Below are 21,677 nucleotides of genomic sequence, written 5' to 3' on the forward strand. Positions count from 1 at the left end.
AAAATAGCTAATGTGTGAATCTATTGAACTTACCGAATGACTGTTCCACTACTCTCTCTCTCTCTCTCTCTCTCTCTTTCTCTCTCTCTCTCTCTCTCTCTCTCTCTCTCTCTCTCTCTCTTTCTCTCTCTCTCTCTCTCTCTCTCTCTCTCTCTCTCTCTCTCTCTCTCGCGTCCCATCCTCTGTCACTAAAATAATCGAGCGGGATATTCTTCTGTTTTCACATCTGTCTACAGAACCATCAAAGCAGACAGTAAATGAGAGCGCGCTTGAACAAGGATCCCTCAACATTCGTTTATTTAATTATCAAAACAGACAACCTGACCATCATGCAGGTAAGATACCTGAGATGAATGCAAAGAAAATGTTTTAATCTAGGTTATGTTAATAATCCATTGATCTCCAACTAAAAAATGTAGTTGTTTTAGGGATTATAAACAGAAATAACGCGTTCTGATAAACGAATTTGAATCGAAACTGATCTACTATCTATCTTTCTGTGCCTTTCACTTAGAAGTGTTTAGAAACTTTAGTCCAGTCCGCGTGTTCTCAGATATAGGAAATACTGTGCGTTCGGGAATGGTTACTCATTTGGTTGCCTACCATGAATTAATTACTTATGAATTAAATATGCACAATACATAAAGTTTAACACACGTGTTTTAGCCTTTATGCATTATGCATATTTAATTATTTCTCTTCTTAAATGAATGTTTCTACACGTAAATTTAGGTTATATCACTGATAAACAGAGATAAAATTAGTTGAAGGCTAATTCCTATTTTACTTTCTTTTAACTTGCTTTCTAACATGGTATTCAATCATACTTTCTAAGAATTTCTTAAGGCTGTTATTCATACTACAAAGTGGAATCTAAAGTGTGTGTGCGTGTGTGTGCGTGCGTGCGTGCGTGTGTGTTTGTGTGTATGTGTGTGAGAGAGAGAGAGAGAGAGAGAGAGAGAGAGAGATTTAAAGTGTATTAAATTGTCTTGAGAGGAGCCCTACGCCATTTTCATCTACAGAGTTTGTTGGATGGTGACTTTCATAACCAGTAATCTGATTATTATGTAACACTGTGCCTTCTTTAGACTACTTTAGAACAGCCTGCTAAAAAATTTAGTTGTTTTAGGGATTATAAACAGAAATAACGCGTTCTGATCTGTGAACATATGCACATTTTCAAAGTGTCAGAAATAAAGTTTTCAGCATTGTGGACCCCAGACCTTAACCATGATTCCAAACTTGCATGTGAAATTTTTTTTTGACTAATTTGCTAAGTGTTTATTTGTTAAAACAGAAGCCTTGGTTTAATGCAGAGGTTTGCTCCCTCCTCAAAACATGAGATGCTGCTTTCAGGGCAGGTAACAAAATTGAAGGTAAAGCATTGAGGGAAGCCAGGAACAACCATGCTGCTGGGGTAGAATAAGCCAAGGTCACATATACCCAGAAGATCTAGGAACACCTGGAGAACCACCAGCAGATGACCAGATGCTTTCTGTCACAGCAGCTGAAGTAAAAAGGACTCTGTATAGAGTTAAGGCCACTGACCCAGATCGCATCCCCTGGATGCTGAAAGGATGCTTGACCCAGCTGACTGTTGTTCTTACAGACATCTTTAACATCTTACTAGCACAATCTGTGGTCCCAGTATGCTTCAAAACTGTCACCGTTATCTCTATGCCAAAGAAATCATCAATAACCTCCCTTAATGTCTGTCACTCTGTAGCACTCACACCCTTTGAGAAATGCTTTGAGCGGCTGGTCATGACTCACACAAAAACCATCAACCCACCCACACTGGACCCCTTACAGTCTGCTTAAAGACACAACCGCTTCACTGTGGATGCCATGTCATATGTCATCCTGGCCCTCGTACACTTGCAGCACAAAGGCACTTTTCAAAATGGAGTTCACTGACTTGAGCTCAGCTTCCAACACCATTATACCAACACACTCTGCAACTGGATCATGGACGTCTTGACTGACAGTTCTCAAGCAGTAGGGGTCTATAAGAATAGATTGCACTCTTTCACTCTAAACACTGGTGCCCCTCAGGGCTGTGTTCTTCTCAGTCACTTACTGTTTATGTTATTTACTCATGGCTGTGTTGCCCAGCATCAGAACAACCACATCATAAAGTTAGCTGGTGACACAACAGTGGTGGGCACACAAAACAACATGACAGTGTACAGAGAGAATGTGATAGACTTTAAGGTGTTGGTCACAATAATCCATCTCCACCTACACATCAATTAATGAGTACGTTTACATGGACAACAATATTCTGATTTTAACACGATTAAGACAATACTCTGATTAAGAATCTACCATTACCTTAATCCGGCTAAAGTCATACTCGAAGTAAACACAAATTGAATTAAGACATTTGGAGTATTCCTATTTTAGTCGCATTATTGAACTGCAGTATAGACATGTAGACACCTTAATCACACTATTAAGGTTGTGTAGGACTTTTTTGTCGCATTTTGTGAAAGGATGCATACGGCAGTGGTCAACCATTTGATGGCAAACAAAAGAGCATGGCTTCAAAAACACCGTCATCTGTATGCACGTATAGCATGACAAATAATTAACTGCACTTGAAGCTTTCAGTAAATTAAAAATAAAACACCCAAAACTGTAAATGGTATCATAACGAAGGCAAACTATATGTTGATATGTTGAATTCTGGAGGGGACATCAGATGGCATCTGATGGGTACGTAATGACGTGTGCCATTAATCAATCTATGTACTATATCATGTAAAATGGGAACACGAAAGGAACATTCTAAAAGCAACTAAACACCTTAATCATAATATTGTCTTATTTAGAATAAGGTAAATAATTAGATTACTGATGTCCTTGTAAACATAGTCAACAATGGTGAACTTGGTTGGGAACCACTGCTCTAGGATAATTTCAGATAGTATTGCTCTGAAGTCTGCTTACCTAGTGTCAGTCTTTAATCTGCTCAGATAGTGCTGCTCTAGAATAATTTCAGATAGTGTTGCTCTGAAGTCTGCTCAGCTAGTGTCACTCTATAATCTGCTCAGATAGGGCTACTCTAGAATAATTTCGGTTATCACTGCTCAGAAGTCTGCTCAGCTAGTGTCGCTCTATAATCTGATCAGATAGGGCTGCTCTCGAATCATTTCAGATAGTGTTGCTCTGAAGTCTGCTCAGCTAGTGTCAGTCTTTAATCTGCTCAGATAGTGCTGCTCTAGAACCATTTCAGATAGTGTTGCTCTGAAGTCTACTCAGCTAGTGTCACTCTATAATCTGTTCAGATAGTGCTGCTCTAGAATAATTTCAGATAGTGTTGCTCTGAAGTCTGCTCAACTAGTGTCGCTCTATAATCTGCTCAGATAGGGCTACTCTAGAATAATTTCGGTTATCACTGCTCAGAAGTCTGCTCAGCTAGTGTCGCTCTATAATCTGATCAGATAGGGCTGCTCTCGAATCATTTCAGATAGTGTTGCTCTGAAGTCTGCTCAGCTAGTGTCACTCTATAATCTGTTCAGATAGTGCTGCTCTAGAATCATTTCAGATAGTGTTGCTCTGAAGTCTACTCAGCTAGTGTCATTCTATAATCTGTTCAGATAGTGCTGCTCTAGAATAATTTCAGATAGTGTTGCTCTGAAGTCTACTCAACTAGTGTCACTCTATAATCTGTTCAGATAGTGCTGTTCTAGAATCATTTCAGATAGTGTTGCTCTGATAATCTACTCAGATAGGGCTACTCTAGAATAATTTCGGTTAGCACTGCTCAGAAGTCTGCTCAGCTAGTGTCGCTCTATAATCTGCTCAAATAGGGCTGCTCTCGAATAATTTCAGATAGTGCTGCTCTAGAATAATTTCGGTTAGCACTGCTATGAAGTCTGCTCAGCTAGTGTCGCTCTATAATCTGCTCAGATAGGGCAACTCTAGAATAATTTTGGTTAGCACTGTTCTGAAGTCTGCTCAACTAGTGTCACTCTAATCTGTTGAGATAGTGCTGCTCTAGAATAGTTTCAGATAGTCTCGCTCTGAAGTCTACTCAACTAGTGGCACTCTATAATCTGTTCAGATAGTGCTGTTCTAGAATCATTTCAGATAGTGTTGCTCTGAAGTCTGCTCGCCTAGTGGCAGTCTTTAATCTGCTCAGACAGTGCTACTCTAGAATTATTTCGGTTAGCACTGCTATGAAGTCTGCTCAGCTAGTGTCGCTCTATTATCTGCTCAGATAGGGCTACTCTAGAATAATTTCGGTTAGCACTGCTCAGAAGTCTGCTCAGCTAGAGTCGCTCTATAATCTGCTCAGATAGGGCTGCTCTCGAATCATTTCAGATAGTGCTGTTCTAGAATAATTTCAGTTAGCACTGCTCTGAAATTTGCTCAGCTAGTGTCAGTCTTTAATCTGCTCAGATAGTGCTGCTCTAGAATCATTTCAGATAGTGTTGCTCTGAAGTCTGCTCAGCTAGTGTCACTCTATATCTGTTCAGATAGTGTTGCTCTGTAGTCTACTCAGCTAGTATCATTCTATAATCTGTTCAGATAGTGCTGCTCTAGAATAATTTCGGTTAGCACTGCTCAGAAGTCTGCTCAGCTAGTGCCGCTCTATAATCTGCTCAGATAGTGCTGCTCTCGAATAATTTCGGTTAGCACTGCTCAGAAGTCTGCTCAGCTAGTGTCGCTCTATAATCTGCTCAGATAGGGCTGCTCTCGAATCATTTCAGATAGTGCTGCTCTAGAATAATTTCGGTTAGCACTGCTATGAAGTCTTCTCAGCTAGAGTCACTCTATAATCTGCTCAGATAGGGCTGCTCTAGAATCATTTCAGATAGTGTTGCTCTGAAGTCTGCTCACCTAGTGTCACTCTTTAATCTGCTCAGATAGTGCTGCTCTATAATCATTTCGGTTAGCACTGCACTAAAGTCTGCTCAGTTAGTATCGTTCTATAACCTGTTCAGATAGTGCTGCTCTAGAATAATTTCGGTTAGCACTGCTATGAAGTCTTCTCAGCTAGAGTCACTCTATAATCTGCTCAGATAGGGCTGCTCTAGAATCATTTCAGATAGTGTTGCTCTGAAGTCTGCTCACCTAGTGTCACTCTTTAATCTGCTCAGATAGTGCTGCTCTATAATCATTTCGGTTAGCACTGCACTAAAGTCTGCTCAGTTAGTATCGTTCTATAACCTGTTCAGATAGTGCTGCTCTAGAATAATTTCGGTTAGCACTGCTCTGAAGTCTGCTCAGCTAGTGTCGCTCTATAATCTGTACAGATAGTGCTGCTCTAGAATCATTTCAGATAGTGTTGCTCTGAAGTCTGCTCAGCTAGTGTCACTCTTTAATCTGCTCAGATAGTGCTGCTCTAGAATCATTTCAGATAGTGCTGCTTTGCAGTCTACTCAGCTAGTGTCGCTCTATAATCTGTTCAGATAGTGCTGCTCTCGAATAATTTCAGATAGTGTTGCTCTGAAGCCTGCTCAGCTAGTGTCGCTCTATAATCTGTACAGATAGTGCTGCTCTAGAATCATTTCAGATAGTGTTGCTCTGAAGTCTACTCAGCTAGTGTCACTCTATAATCTGTTCAGATAGTGCTGCTCTAGAATAATTTCAGAGTGTTGCTCTGAAGTCTTTTCAACTAGTGTCACTCTATAATATGTTCAGATAGTGCTGCTCTAGAATAATTTCAGAGAGTGTTGCTCTGAAGTCTGCTCACCTAGTGTCGCTCTATAATCTGCTCCGATAGGGATACTCTAGAATAATTTTGGTTAGCACTGCTCTGAAGTCTGCTCAGCTAGTGTCACTCTATAATCTGCTCAGATAGGGCTGCTCTCGAATCATTTCAGATAGTGTTGCTCTAGAATCATTTCAGATAGTGTTGCTCTGAAATCTACTCAGCTAGTGTCGCTCTATAATCTGCTCAGATAGGGCTACTCTAGAATAATTTAGGTTTGCGCTGCTCTGAAGTCTGCCCAGCTAGTGTCACTCTATAATCTGCTTAGATAGGGCTGCTCTAGAATAATTTCAGATAGTGTTGCTCTGAAGTCTGCTCACCTAGTGTCACTCTTTAATCTGCTCAGATAGTGCTGCTCTATAATAATTTCGGTTAGCACTGCACTAAAGTCTGCTCAGCTAGTGTCGTTCTATAATCTGTTCAGATAGTGCTGCTCTAGAATCATTTCAGATAGTGTTGCTCTGAAGTCTGCTCAGATAGTGTCGCTCTATAATCTGTTCAGATAGTGCTGCTTTAAAATTTCAGACAGAGCGCTGCTCTGTCTACTCACCTAGTGTCAGTTTTTAATCTTCTCAGATAGTGCTGCTCTGAAGTCCGCTCAGCTAGTGTTGCTCTATAATCTGTTTGGTTAATGCTGCTCTAGAATAAACTAGGGTAGCACTGCTCGGCAGTTGTGTCAACCAGTGTTGCTTTAAAATCTAGCAACTCTAGATTAGCTGTAATCGAAATTAGCTGTTAAACTGTTACTCAACTTGTGCTGGTTCTCAAGCCTGCTCAAGTAGTACTGCACTTGTTTCTACTCAGGTACCACTTTGACCACTGTGTATGAACTTGTCTTGCCTTGGTCAGGTGCTCTAATGTGATTTCTTGTGTAGTCACATTGCTGTGTACTCACTCAATCCAAAAGCAGTTGATGTATTGAAAGTTCACTCTGGTAGGGGTCAAGACAAAGGTTATGAAGTTGTTGCAAGAAAGTCAACAATAAATCTGCAACCTTTATAAGCTAGAATCACCATCAAATTCACTTGTATATCATGCTGCTCTGTTTTCTCTTGTATCAGTGCAGTGCTACTGACGCAGCTACCCTGGTGTTCCTGTGGGGATATCAAGGACTGTTTGTGTTGAAGGTGCCATATGTGGTTGTTTGGGACAGGTTGAGCAGTCACTGTGGTCAAGCCAGAGATTAATTGGAGCCTGCTATGTTGACATTGCTTACCGTACACGATACACTCGGCTGACTCACTATAGTCATGTCAATAATGCAGCAGGTGTCAAGGTCTGTAGGTGACAACGTGACAGTCCAGCACAAATACACAAATGCCCACATGATACTGAGCATTGTTATCAACCAAATCACACTAAAACACAAAAAATACAGTGAGAAAAGAAACAGTCTTGCCCTCTGCGATGAATTTGCTAGCGTGATTATGTAACACTCCCCACTGCCTGTCAGGGCAGATGTGTAGTGAAGCAAATTAGTGCTTGTAGATATTTACAACTCTTAAGCGCTTAAATTATGTGCATTTTTGGAGAATTTAAATTCTACTTTGTAGTTCTTTCAGTGAGTAATACAAATTATCTTTCATGGCAATATTTAACACATGCCGGCCCTCAAAAATGATGCTGGCCCCTGATGTTTTATTGATGCTGTTTTTAAGGAGGTTGAATTATTTAGCGATGCTCTTAATGTTCAGAGCAAAGCTTACTGTCTTTTCATATTCAAATAAGAACAAGAAAAAAGTGAGGACCCTCACAGGATTCCTCACACCATTCAAGATGAACAATACTTCGCACACGCAAGCGAATTCTCACAGATGTGTGCATTTCCATGAGGACAAGCGCATTTTTGAAGACACGTTTAATATTTTTCTTTAAACCTGCAATTCCTTAGACACTTTCCTCACTCTTACTTTTATATATTTTTCTCTGTATCACTTTTAGCACGTCTCTCACCTTACTTATCTTTGATGTGTTTGTCATTTCTGTTGCTGATGGTGGAACTGTCTGTGGGTGGCTGGGGAGCGTTGTAACAACGCCATCAGTTTAACCAATTAAATATTAACTACAGGGGTAAAATCCTCACAACCATCTTGACGTGATAATGGAAGTTGTAGGAATCTGTAAAATATAAGGATTAAGTTGACACTGTTTTAAGGTAAGAAAGAAAAATGTTACATCTGGTTCATTTTTTGATTCATGATCATGGTAAATGATCGGTATTATCAGAATCATCAGCTTCTCCTTCATTTGATATGTATCTACATGTTTTAATAAACTAAAAATAACATATCTAAGAAGACAGTGAAGGTTGTAATAGCAGTACATTCAAAGAGATGGTTTTCTGTGCGACCACCTTGGCTTGCTTTTAAGTTCAAGGCTCTTTTAATGTGTTTTCTCATTGTCTTTGTCCTGCAGGCAGATGGACAGAAGGGCGTCGATGGAGGTCTGCTGCCTGATGCCAACGGTCGGGACGGGGACCCCAGCGGGCAGAAGGAGAGCGACGGGAAGTGGCAGAAGCCGCGCATCTCCCGCAAGTCCCTCATGAAATGCTGTCTGGTCAAATGGATCATCGCCAGTGCGGCACCCCAGGGCTCAAGTAAAAACACAGAAATTGTTTTGAATGCTATGTGCTAGCCATGATCCAGATGGAGGAGTGGAGGGAACAAATTAGTGAGGAGAGGTTTAAAATAGCATTCATAAAATTGTATTTAGGCCTTTTAGAAATATATGGTATAGTACTTGCTTCTGCTATCATTTTTTAACTGACATGACCACAGGTAAAATGGCTTTGTGGTTCTGTTTATGTGCACTGAGCTCATATATAACATCATTCAAATCAAGACATGGCTTGAAAGTAGCATATGCTCCACTCCAGGTTTTCCATTTTACGCTTCCTGTTCAGTGATGGACAAAATGCCACTCCGAGCAATCCTAAAATGAGAAAAAACACACTCCATTCAAAATCACACAATTCCACGCTTGCTTCTGGTTGTGCTGTTAACACAAGCAAGCGATACAAACCGTGAAATGTCCCCCAGCTGTTTTATTCTATATCAGCACTCTTGGACCAGTCGTATTACATTAAATATACAGTATACTGTATATGAATTTGATTGGTCGAGCAGCATTCCAAGAGTGCTGATATAAGATTCTAACACGGTTTTGCACTCGTCCTTTATTATTTATTTATTTATTTTGTTCCAAAAAGACTGTCATTAGTGGGGGTTTTTTTAGTCATGCAATGATTCATTTAAAAATGTTTTGAACTGATTTAAACCAAATCAATTCTGCTATGATTGTCATTGACAGAATGTTATAAAACTTGCACACATTACGCATTATTTTGTTTTCTTTTCTGAAAATAAAACATAACATTACATTAATCACAAGTAATTCCATTTATTTTGGTATTCAATTTATAGGTTTAATAAATTCAATGCAAAACCCGTTTCTATTTTAATATATTTTCAAATGTAGTTTATTACTGTGATGGCAAATCAGAATTTTCAGCATATTCTGGTCTTCAGTGTCACATGATCCTTCAGAAATCACTCTAATATATTGATTTGCTACTTAAGAAACATTTACTATTATTATCAATGTTTAAAAACTGAGTAATATTTTTGTGGAAACCATGATGCATTTTTTTTATTTTTTTAGCTCTGAAAAACAGCATTTATTTGAAATTAGAAATCTGTTGTAACATTATAAACGTCTATATTGTACTTTGTATTTATTTAACGCATGCTTGCTGAATAAAAGCATTAATTTCTTTAAAAAAAAAAAAACTTTATACATAACCTACAACTATATATACCACATTTTGTGTACTATCTAATATACTGCTGAACAGAAGCTGCCTGACTAGACACTCAACCTGATGTCATGTTTTCTCACAGCATCGTTCTCTCCCTCCTCGTCTACTTTTGCTTTCATCCTCTTTCCCTGATCCTCCCCCTTCTGCCCCTCTCTCAGTTACATTCCAATGTTGTAGTTAATTATCTTTCTGTAATAATCAAGATATGTTTTAGTCCATGTTATATGCAGGTCTTTGCAGTATTTAATATGTAACCTGTGTCAAACCGCTCAGGGAGCGGGTGAGGGGACAGCGTGTGTATGAGCTGCAACATCCGTGGTAAATAATTGACAAAGCACCTCTGTGTGTGCAGACAGTGAGTAATGTAGCTTGTGTGTGCCTACATCTGCAGGGCTGAAACCACAGTTCACTTTTATCCCTTCAGCCCATCAGCATTTCTTGTAGCCTGTTACAGTGTCATCTAGTTTATTTTTCTATATTCAAACAAGCCTTTGGCCCCTGCCTGGACTCTTTACCAAAAAATCATCACATGTCATTTCTACAGTCTGTTTATGTGTATTTAAAATGGGCAGATTTACATTAGAGCAAATTACATTTCTTGTTCATTTTTTAGAGGCTCCCTGAACCAGTGACCAAAATAACATACTGCTGAATCAGGTGCAACATATGATACTGTTTCACCTCTTGAAACAAACCACCTGGGACTCCAGACAGCCTCAAAAAGTTGCACTATGTGCAAGTGAATTGAACTGTGACTAGAGGTTTTTAAAATGAGGTTGTTTTCAAATTCCTTTCTCATTATTTAAGTCTCTAAATGCACTTTTAAATGCTTTTTGTGAGCCCAGCATTTAGGAAGGCACAGGATTACGAGCAGTGAGGAGCTCTACTTCTCATTTGATGTAATCCACTAAATCCAATAATTAAACAAGCACAATTATTTTCCATTGAAATGCTATGACATGGATAATTAAAAATCAACTTAATTTAATTAGCGGTTTAACCTTGCGGCTACCCATTCAGGTTACACTAATATTACATCATTTGAACTATTCATTCTGATTGGTTAGTTTTTACTCAAGAAAGCCCATACTATGTACCACTAAGAAGAACACTACCTGGTTTTCTAGAAAAAATAAGAGAGTTTGTTTGAAGAATGCGCAAACATGAAGTTGAGATAGCAGAGGTGGCAAAAATTCAGAATAGATCAGAGGAAGAAACCAGGACAGAATCCCAAGTAGTCAAAGTCCAGCTGAACTCCCTCTGTCTGTACTTTGTAGTGTGAGCCCAACAGATGGCAGTGTGTCTTTGAAGATGGCAAATATGGAGAGCTTTCACGAATACAATTACCTTAGGCTGTGGGTGCAGTGAAATGCCATATTATAGTTTACCGTATTTTGTAACTAGTGAAAATACAACTGCTTTACATGGTCATGTCAGGAGTTTAACAAAATTATTAAATGTCATATACCCTACCAGGGTTGTCGTTAGTAGAATAATTTTTTTAAAGAAAATTAATAGTTTTATTCAGTATTGTTTTATGTTTCCATCCACCTACTTTTATGCACATTTTGGAATATTGCATAAAAAAACGCTGGATGGAAACACCAAGATGCGCATAAATTCTAAAAATGCGCATAAAAAACTATAAAGAATATCTCTTTGGATTTGAGACTTTAGTCTTTGCAACTTTACAGATCTTCTTTATACACCAAGAGCTTGTAACACTCCAAAGAGAAAGGAAAAATTGAAATCGCATCATATGACCCCTTTAAAATATAATAAATATGTTTTTAAATAAAAATTATTACATTTGTATAAATTATTTTTAATAAAATGGGGGAATGTATCACGGTTTCCACAAAAATATTAACATTGATAACAATAAGAAATGTTTCTGGAGCATCAAATCAGAATCTTAGAGTGATTTCTGAAGGATCGTGTGACACTGAAAACTGGAGTAATGATGCTGAAAATTCAGCTTTGCATAACACGTATTACATTTCAAAATGTATTAAAATAGAAACAGTTCTTTTAAATTGTAATAATATTTCACAATAATTCCTTATATTTCACAATATTGTTGTTTTACTACTTATTGTGTTTGATCTAATAAATTCAAACCTAGTGAGACTCGAAAACAAAGAAAAATTCTTACTGAACCTACATTTTTTATTGTTTGTTTGTTTGTGTGTGTGTGCGTGTGTGTGTGTGTGTGTGTGTGTGTGTGTGTGTGTGTGTGTGTGTGTGTGTGTGTGTGCGTTTGTGAGTGAAGTAGACTGAGGCAGTAATGTCATGATTCTTTATGGATGTTTTAATAGTTATTGTACAGTAGATGCTGAGGATAGACATTATTAGGCAAGTTTAATTTTAGATGGTCTAGCCAGTTCACCAATAGTCTGATGATCGTGACGTACAAAGTGTCATATTAAATGATTGAAATATACTTTATTTATTTGATTGTCTGTTTTTCAAATTTTAATTTTATTTATTAACTTACCATATTTGATGTATCTATTTTAAATGTTTTACTTTCTATTTATTTTTTATTTGTTTTTTTATATAAATGCATTTTTATTTTTTAATGTATTAAAGTTATTTATTTTTTTTATTGTACTTTATTTACTTTCTATAAATTTAATAGCCTACTTTTTATATTTTCAATATTTTATTTGCTTTATATTTAACTTTAGATGTCTCCACTTTTCAACTTTGTAGCAACTTTATTTAAGCCATGTACTTGACTCTGAATCTTGATTCTGTGGTCAGATGTTCTTGTGTAATGACAACTAAATGCTTGGTTTCTCACTAAATTGCTTCAGGCAAGTTTTCCTATATACTACCATCATGTATCTCATATTACTGCATGGTCTTTTTCATCTCACATAATAAAATAAGTTGAACTGAAATCAATATTTCATACCACTTTATCACATTTCATTTATTTATTTGGCAAGTAGCCATGTAATGAGTGGCATAATGTACAGTAAGCCTGTCATTATCACGAAAGAAACCCCTTTTAGACTCCTTTTACAGAGATCCAAGACCCCTCTTGTATGTCCAGCTATATTAATAAAGTCTGTAGTTTTGTATCATTCAAGTAAATGAATGATGCACCAGTTCAACTGCATCTAAACATACATTATGGCTGGCTCATCATTGTGCGTTATTGCTAAAGAGATGGAGAGGGAAGTGGGAGTGTCTGAGTCTGGAGATCAGACTCTTTCAGTGCTCCATAAGGAATATATAGGCTGAGGAGGACCATGACTCACCAGTCTGTGGAGACCAAAGCTGAAGGAGGTTTCCGTATGCTTGATGTTTTTATAGAGATACATGGATGAGGATGTGAAGGAATTTCTAATTTAGTGAATTTATTTTAAAGGATCCGTAGTGCCGGCATTACTGTGCGGTTTACATTTGTGGTTTGTTTATAGCTTAATGCATCAGGAATTCAGAATGGTTACGGGAATGGACTCTGAAGACTTTATCAAACTTGTTGCTGCAGAAACATTGATGAGATGAGTTGCTTTTCCTAAAATTGCCCATTTGAAATCTAGCATGACCTCTTGACCTTTGTACATTTTCTTGAAGGAATCGCATAGCTTATCGCAGTTAGCTCTCAGTGCAATGGCTATTCAGGGCATGGAGCTGTTTGCAGTTGCTGTAGTGATTCTTCTGTTTATAATGATGCTCAAACAGTTTGGCATCACGGAGCCGCTGTCGCTGGACGGTAAGAACCACCGTATGGTTTTGATGTTGGCCCTAGTTTACTGTAAAAAGGGTAAATGTGTAGTAGGAGCTGGTTATACCTGATCACAAAGACTGCATTAATACTCAAAATACAGTAATAATGTGGGATATTATTAAAATTTTAAATAATTGTATGGTATTTGAATATATCTTTTAAAATGTAATTTATTTCTGGGATGGCGAAGCTGAATTTTTAGCATCATTCCTCCAGTCTTCAGTGTCACATGATCCTTCAGAACTTATGCTAATATGCTGATTTCCGTCTCAAATAACATTTTTATAACTTTAATATTTGTAGGATTCTTTGATGAATAGAAAGTTCAAAAGAATAGCATTTTTTGAAATAGAAGTCTTTTGTGATTTAAACTAAATGTGTCTAATTGAACACTTGTACACTGGTCAGGTAACTTAAAAATGTGCAGCATGTGGAAACTAATCTAAATGAACTGGAAAAATCCAAAAAGAACAAGGTGGTAACAACTGCACATAATCTAATACAGCAGCTGTGTTCATAATATGAGACAATACATTCATTTAATGACATGCAGTTGTAGTACAGTCCAACTAATGTGTTGTTTTTCCATTGCTTCCTCTTTATTCCCCTCTTATTTCTATATTCTCTAAATCTCTTCCCTTCCCTTTTTATGTTCTCGTATGCCTCATAGATGGTGAGTAAATGTCAAATAGATCAGTGCTTCTCAACTGGTGGGTTGCGAGGTATTATTAAGGTTGTTGGAAGAAAAACAATGCTAAATGCAAACAAACAAACTTATTTCAGCAAATAAAAGCCAAATTATGCAGATTCCAACATTACATAAGATTGCATTTCATGACCCAGTTCTCATGAAACCATGAAAAAAACTACTAAAATAAAAGAAAATATAACATTAAATACAGGTAAATCACACAACTGCTGTTATCTGTGTTCTACAAAAATGGAAAATAATTTTCTTATTCAGCTTGTGTCATGTTAACAATATTCAAATATATTTATTTATATATTAAAATGTACTTAAAGTACATTTTAATAATTGAATTATTATATGAAGACAGAATTTAATTGTTTTACTAATCATTTGTTGTGCTTTAAAGACGTAAACGTATTTTGATGTGTTGTGTGTTATTCATTATTACAAATAAGTTAATATATCATTATGTCATTTGGAATTACAAATATAGTTAATTTTTCAATAGAATTGCATTAAAGTATAATTTAGTTTACTACAAATGCTTGTCAGTACATTCAGCAGTACACTTCAACCATTTCAAAGACAATAGAAGTAATTACTAAATTAATTATAAATATAAACAGCATTTATTTCCTACTCGGTCGTGTCAAAAAGCATTCAAAATTTCAGTTAACATCTAACATGCAATTAAATGTCCAAAAACATTCCATTCAGTTCATACTTAAGTAAGTGTAGGTCTTTTTTACAAGGGTGACAGATTTCAATGTTTTATTTTAAGGACATTTTTGTATGTTAACCAATTTTGGTGCTTGATGTCGGGTCGCCACTTGACGTCCAATTAAAATGCTGGGCCCTGAAGCAAAACCGGTTGAGAATCACTGATATTGATCTGTCCTAGACTCCCGTTCCGGCCCGTCTGTCTCCCCAACAGCTCCTCTTCTGTGGTTTATTCAGTGTCTATTTTTGTCTTCCTCTTTCACCCCAAATATGTGGCTGTCCTTTCACCTGCACTCCATGCTTTATCTGTTTCATCCTTTACTGTCCTGTCCTTAGTGCAGCCCAACTGATCTCAGTCACTCCCCTCCTCCCCTCTCCTCTCCTCTCCTCTCCTCTCCTCCTCATCCTCATGCTTTCTCTCTGACAGACAGCGCTGACAGTGATCTGGAGTTGTCCATGGTGCGGCATCAGCCGGAGGGCTTGGAGCAGCTGCAGGCTCAGACCAAGTTCACTAGGAAGGAACTGCAGTCGCTCTACAGAGGCTTCAAAAACGTAAGACTGCATAAGAAGTGAGATTACCACAAGTTAAAGGGGTCCTATTATGCTTTTTCACTTTTTCAACTTTAGTTAGTCTGTAATGTTGCTGTTTGAGCATAAAAAATATCTGCAAAGTTACAAAGCTCAAAGTCCACTTCAAAAGGAGATATTTTATTTAACAGAAATCACTTTTCAAAAACTACAACGAATGACTCGTTTGGACTACAATGCATATTTTCCGGGATTTGTGATATCACAAATATCGACGAATGGGACGAGACCTGGTTGAGCTGCACTAGAGAAGGCAACGAGTGTTATCACTGTGTCGGAGACACGCTAGCTTTCCCACGACAGACGAACTTAGAGTGTTTACAATCATCCGGGTTTAAATCACACTCAAATTGATTTGATTTTGACGCAATATTTACACTGAAGCTCGCAGCAGGCAGCTATGGTAAGGGGCATGACATTTCCCGACCAGGTGCCGAGTGCTGCCCATCACAACACACACGCGAGTGAGAGAAGGACAGGAAAAAAGCAAAGGAGGGGTAAAAACATCTGGAACCATTCTCAAGACAGAGAGTGTTTTCTAACACCCAGCTAACCAATCACAGCACATTTCCTATTTCAGAAGGCGGGCCTTCATTTGATTCAGGAACTATTCGAGCCGTTCGTGACAGACTGGGGAGAAAGGTGTTGTAATGTCAAATATGTGAAAAATAATTTCGAACAACCCAGTATGAGAGCCTGTTCTAGTACACCCCAAAACAAAATCAAGACTTTGTAAAACAGCATAATAGGACCCCTTTAAAGTTTCCTTCTTATATTAGATTAGGTTCTTAGGTTCATATTATGTTTCTCAATAGGAGTGTCCCAGCGGATTGGTGGATGAGGAGACGTTTAAATCGATCTATTCCCAGTTCTTCCCTCAAGGAGGTAGAGTGATTATCACATTTACAACTCTAATTTGGTGGCGTTTGATTAGTGTGGATATAATCTTGGTTCAAGTACATTATGGTAGTGAGACGTGCCAGGCATCTACAGGAGAATCTATGTGATATTGCTCTACACTCTTAAAAATAAAGGTGCTTCACGATGCCATAGAGGAACCTTTTTTGTCTAAATGGTTCCATAAAGAACCTTTAACATCTGAAGAACCTTTCTGTTTCACAAAAGGTTCTTTGTGGCGAAAGAAGGTTCTTCAGATTATAAAAAGGTAATAAAGAGATGGTTCTTTAAAGAACCTTTGACTGAATGGTTCTTTGTGGAACCAAAAATGGTTCTTCTATGGCATCGCTGTGAAGAACCTTTTAAGCACCTTTATGTTTAAGAGTGTAAGGGAATAGCATTAATTAAAATGAGCTCAATAATTTTTTTATTATTATTATTAATGCATATAGAATTGTTTATGATTTTTTATTTATTAATGCATTTATTTAATTTTATAATTAAAACTAAAATTGTTTTACATGGTGTACATGTTTAAATGAGTGTGTGTAAATATATAATACACACTTGATTGCTAATATTGCTAGTATATATTTTAATACTACAATTGATTGCTTCTGTTGTCCTCATTTGTAAGTCGCTTTGGATAAAAGCATCTAATAAATGACTAAATAAATAAATACTATATATATATATATATATATATATATATGTTAAATCCATCAAAATGTATGTGTGTGTATATATATATATATATATATATATTACTCTTTGTATTATATATTACTTATTACTATTTTATAGATTACTTTTGATTTATTTATTTACTTTTTATGACCTGACTGTTATTATAAAATCTGTAAAAGTCATAATAAAGATAGAGCAAGTGTGTCCAATTTTTTGTCTGGTAGGTAAGTTATAACATCCAAATATTGAGAATCAATAATCAATAAGAATCATTTCTTTTTTTGCAGATGCAACCACATACGCACACTTCCTTTTCAATGCTTTTGACATGGACCGAAATGGCTCTATACGTTTTGAGGTAAGGAACATTATATATAGCAAACCACTTGCAAAAATTGTCATTTGAAAGACTGCACCTCCATGTTATATTACTATATTCAAATCAAATGTCTATATTCATGTTAATCAGAAAATTAACAATACTATCTGCTGACTAGATTTTAATTATATCAGGAACAAAAGAAGAGGTTAATTGCTACTGTTATTTTTACACCTCCATCACTGGGTTCATTATCAACGGAACATAAATGTTAGTCCAACAGACAATCCCAAGTGAGACTATTACATTTAGTTTTGTTTTCTAATCAATTGTAGTATGTGTGTGTTTGGCAGGACTTTGTAATCGGCTTGTCTGTTCTGCTCCGAGGTTCTGTGACAGAGAAACTGAGATGGGCCTTTAACCTGTATGATATTAATAAAGACGGCTACATCACCAAAGAGGTACAAAACAAACTGACATCGTCTCTTTAGTACATATATTTGGCATTGTTACCACAATTAGCATTCACTTTCTTCAGGAAATGCTGGCTATCATGAAGTCCATCTATGACATGATGGGCAGGTACACCTTTCCTTGTGTAAAAGACGATGCTGCATTTGAACACGTGGAGAAATTCTTCCAGGTAACCAACTTTTAACATTCCCATGGAAATGATATCAGCCAGCCATAATCACCACTAAACTCTGTAAACACCTTTGTTTCAGAAAATGGACCGAAACAGAGATGGTGTTGTAACCATAGATGAGTTCATAGAGACCTGTCAGAAGGTAGGCCCGATTAAAAGAGCTCACGTCATAAGAAATCAAACTTTTCTCTATGTTTTGACACGAAAGAGTTCATTTTTTCAGCTAATATGAAAATATACTGTAACTCAAAACTTCCTCTCTTGTCCAAAAAGGGAGTTTATCAAAAACTAAGCTACAAAAACAAATAATTCTGAAATACTTCAGAAATAGTTAACACAGGACCAAGAAAAATGTAAAATTTTATTTTATTACAGGATGGAAAATGGGCATGAAATACTAAATTCTGAATAGTTTGGGCACAAAAATCTGAACTAGCATTATACATAAGGGGATATATATGATTTGACACCTTTAATCTTGTTTTCATGCATCTGCCGTTCCTCTTTATGCATTATTATTATTATTATTATTATTATTATTATTATCAAGCTACAAAAAAACTTGGTTTTGAAACAACAAGAATTGTAATAAGAACTATTATTATTATTATTATTATTATATAAAAGCATGCCACTTGGTTTGATAGTTAAATATTACTATTATTATTATTATTATCATCAAGCTACAAAAAACTTGGTTTTGAAACAACAAGAATTGTAATAAGAACTATTATTATTATTATTATTATTATTATTATTATTATATAAAAGCATGTCACTTGGTTTGATAGTTAAATATTACTATTATTATTATTATTATTATTATCAAGCTACAAAAAACTTGGTTTTGAAACAACAAGAACAACAAGAATTATAATAAGAACTATTATTATTATTATTATTATTATTATTATACAAAAGCACGCCACATGGTTTTGTAGTTAAATATTATTATTATATCTTTGAATAATAGCTTGATAGTTTGATATTATTTAATAAAATGTATTTAAAAATCATGCTACAAAAACTTGGGTTTGAAATAACAACAATCATTATAATAATAGCTATTATGATTGTTATTTTTATTATTATTATTATTATCCAAAAGCATTGCCACTTGGTTTGGCAGTTAAATATCATTAGATCTTTGAATAATAGTTTGATAATATTTATTGAAATGTATTAAAAATCAAGGTACAAAAAAACTTGGGTTTGAAATATTAACCTATATTTGCATATCAACAATGCCAATTTGGAACTATCTGAAAAGTAGGTGTGAACACATTATAAATCAGCTTGACTCATGAATATTAATTTGTGACATTTGCCAGTAGAAAATAAACAGAAATAAACAGCCTGATTAATAAGACATTGTAAAATGGTCATGAAAAAAATCTTCACTAACAATATACAGACAGTGAAACCTTAGAAGGAAAAAAATGACCCCTTGAAATCGTCTTGTTTTGATGTCTTGTCTAGAAGTATCTGTGGTTGTTCACCATGCATAGACAGAAGCATCAGAGTTAATGTCAGAGAAATGTCAACACTGACTGATTTATGTTGATACGGAGGCTCTCACTGTCAGCGCGTGACAGCCAGACCTTTTCTAAACTCTGTCTAACATGAAGCTGTCAGCAGCAATCTGCAACTGACGCTTTCCTGCCTCTGCTGTTTTATTAGGACGAGAACATTATGAGCTCCATGCAGCTGTTTGAGAATGTCATCTAGAGCGCAGCATGAAGTGCAGAGTGATCCTGGCTCTTTTTCCACATCGACTCTCAGCATCGTTCCATTAGTCCTCAAGCGCTCCACAGGGACTCTCTAGAAACACTTGTGTTTTGTACCTAGGCTTTGCACATCATCTGTAGCATGTGAATGAATATGTTGATTGACTGCATTGAATGCTTTAACAAAAGGATGTGGGCCGTCTGCGTGTGTCTCAGTTTAATCTTCAGCATTCAAGACCGGCTGTAAATGCTCATTTGTATATATGTAGATATATGTGTGCTCTTAAACTGATTTCTGCCTAGATAAATGAACTTTTGCATGTTTGCCTGCTATTTGTCTTTTTTTTTTTACAAAGAAATAAAGGCATCTGTGAATTAATCCATGATGTGCATATGTCGGTATATATGGGATACTGTAAAAAAAATGTATTGATTTATTTATGTATTATTTCAGATAATTTAATAAGTACATTATGCAAAATTCAAACAAAAATGTATTTATTGATTGATTTATTTCTTCCATTTATTTCAAGTTCAAGGGTGTGACAGTTTTTCTGTTAAATAAATATTGTTAAGTAATTAAATATACATTTTCACAAAGAGAGACAAAAACATCAGAGATTTGCACTAGTCAAGTGCTAATCCAGACAAATATTTAATTGTTTAATTATTACTTTAAAATCTTTTTATGTTTGTTTATTCTTTTTATTTATTTAATTTAGAAGTAATGGGATTAAAATTCATACATTTATTTACTATATTCAATGGTGTGGCACAGTATATTAATACTGATCAATTAGTACAAATACTAATCCAGACATTTATCTATTTTTTTACTTGTTTTAATTGGGAAGTAATGGACTTAAATTCATACATTGTCAAACATTAAGTAATTACATATACATTTTAACAAAGAGAGAGAAATTACTACTATTATTAATCCAGCAGCAATCGTCACTATTTATTTTTAATTATTTATTAATAATATTATTAATCCCTATTATTTATTCATTCCTCCATATATTTTCCATGACAAAAAAGGGAACAGGAAAAAAAAGTAATTAAATGTACCTTTTAACACAGAGTGGCATAAACATTACAGGTTTGCATTAGATAGTTTGATATTATTCATCTTACAAAATTAAATGTGGCTTATTGTTAATTGCTATGTAAACAGTATCCCAGTGACCAAAAGATCATGAATCAATTTGTAATTATAATAGCATCCACAAGATGGCAATGCTGTGCTCAAACCTGCTTGTTACCAGAGGAACAGATGCAAGTTCAAGTGAAAGCAGCCATTGCATCAATTCCTTCATTCCTTCTCTCTCTCGCTTTATCTTTTTGATTGAGCTTCACTCTGGTTTATGAGTCGAAACATACAGTGTGCATACAGTAACACTGATGCCATTCACATCACAACCTATAAAGCTTCCTATTTTTCTGGGTCACCTGGCTTCCTCAAACACACAGAAACAACTCACTATTATATTAAACATGTGCCTCCTCAGAATAAAAGTATTGTATTTTGAGAAAGAAACGCACTTGGTTGAGATTTCAGAAAAACAGTGGAGAAATTAGGCCTTGACACACCCAACACTCACAGTAGTGAGATTTTAAAGATACTAATATACATGTTTACATGATGCATATTTCTGTTCATTTTATTTCTTTGGTAAGCACATGTTTCTGTTAAATCAAGGACATTATGTGTTCACTAGTCTTGCATTCATGGGACGGTGTGTTAACATCTGCCCCAATGGACAATCCACAGGCCTGTTTATGTGCTCGACCAAGCATACTTCCTGTCTGGCCCAGCAAATCATCTGAACGTTGGTTATCTATGCTAGTAATTATCTTGGCGTGCATGTTAAATTGTGGTTGGGGGCAGAGTGTGCATATCTGCGGCGTATGGGAGGAAGTCTGACCCAAAATAGCTGCGACTTCCTGACTGAACGTTTGCAATGAGGAAGAGTCTTACAGGGAGGGGCAAAGACTCCTTTAGCTTGTCAACGGCACGCTCTCATCCGCGGCACAGCTGTTTTCATGCTGACCAGATGACTTCCAAGACTTCCATGTTTGCTGACTGGTGCAGTCGCATTATCTGATGTCTGTGCCCAG

The 21,677-nt window shown here is 36.2% G+C and overlaps 1 protein-coding gene across 2 annotated transcripts; it reads left to right on the forward strand.

Annotated features, from left to right (window-relative positions):
- The first annotated feature begins 207 nt into the window (after positions 1–207).
- Positions 208–19,894, forward strand: LOC107572711 (calsenilin-like). 2 transcript variants are annotated; one of them, XM_016259144.1, is made up of 10 exons: positions 208–335; positions 8,138–8,318; positions 11,911–11,913; positions 15,120–15,244; positions 16,096–16,165; positions 17,152–17,222; positions 17,537–17,644; positions 17,722–17,826; positions 17,909–17,971; positions 19,510–19,893. In XM_016259144.1, exons 1-10 carry the CDS (start codon positions 258–260, stop codon positions 19,555–19,557), a joined length of 852 nt encoding a protein of 283 aa, XP_016114630.1. In that variant the 5' UTR covers positions 208–257; the 3' UTR covers positions 19,558–19,893. The 2 variants fall into 2 exon arrangements, with proteins under 2 accessions (XP_016114630.1, XP_016114631.1); XM_016259145.1 differs by lacking the exon at positions 11,911–11,913 and having other exon boundaries at positions 19,510–19,894.
- Positions 19,895–21,677: the final 1,783 nt, after the last annotated feature.

Source organism: Sinocyclocheilus grahami, unplaced genomic scaffold, assembly GCF_001515645.1.
Source record: "Sinocyclocheilus grahami isolate Dianchi unplaced genomic scaffold, SAMN03320097.WGS_v1.1 scaffold1800.1, whole genome shotgun sequence".
NCBI lineage: Eukaryota > Metazoa > Chordata > Actinopteri > Cypriniformes > Cyprinidae > Sinocyclocheilus > Sinocyclocheilus grahami.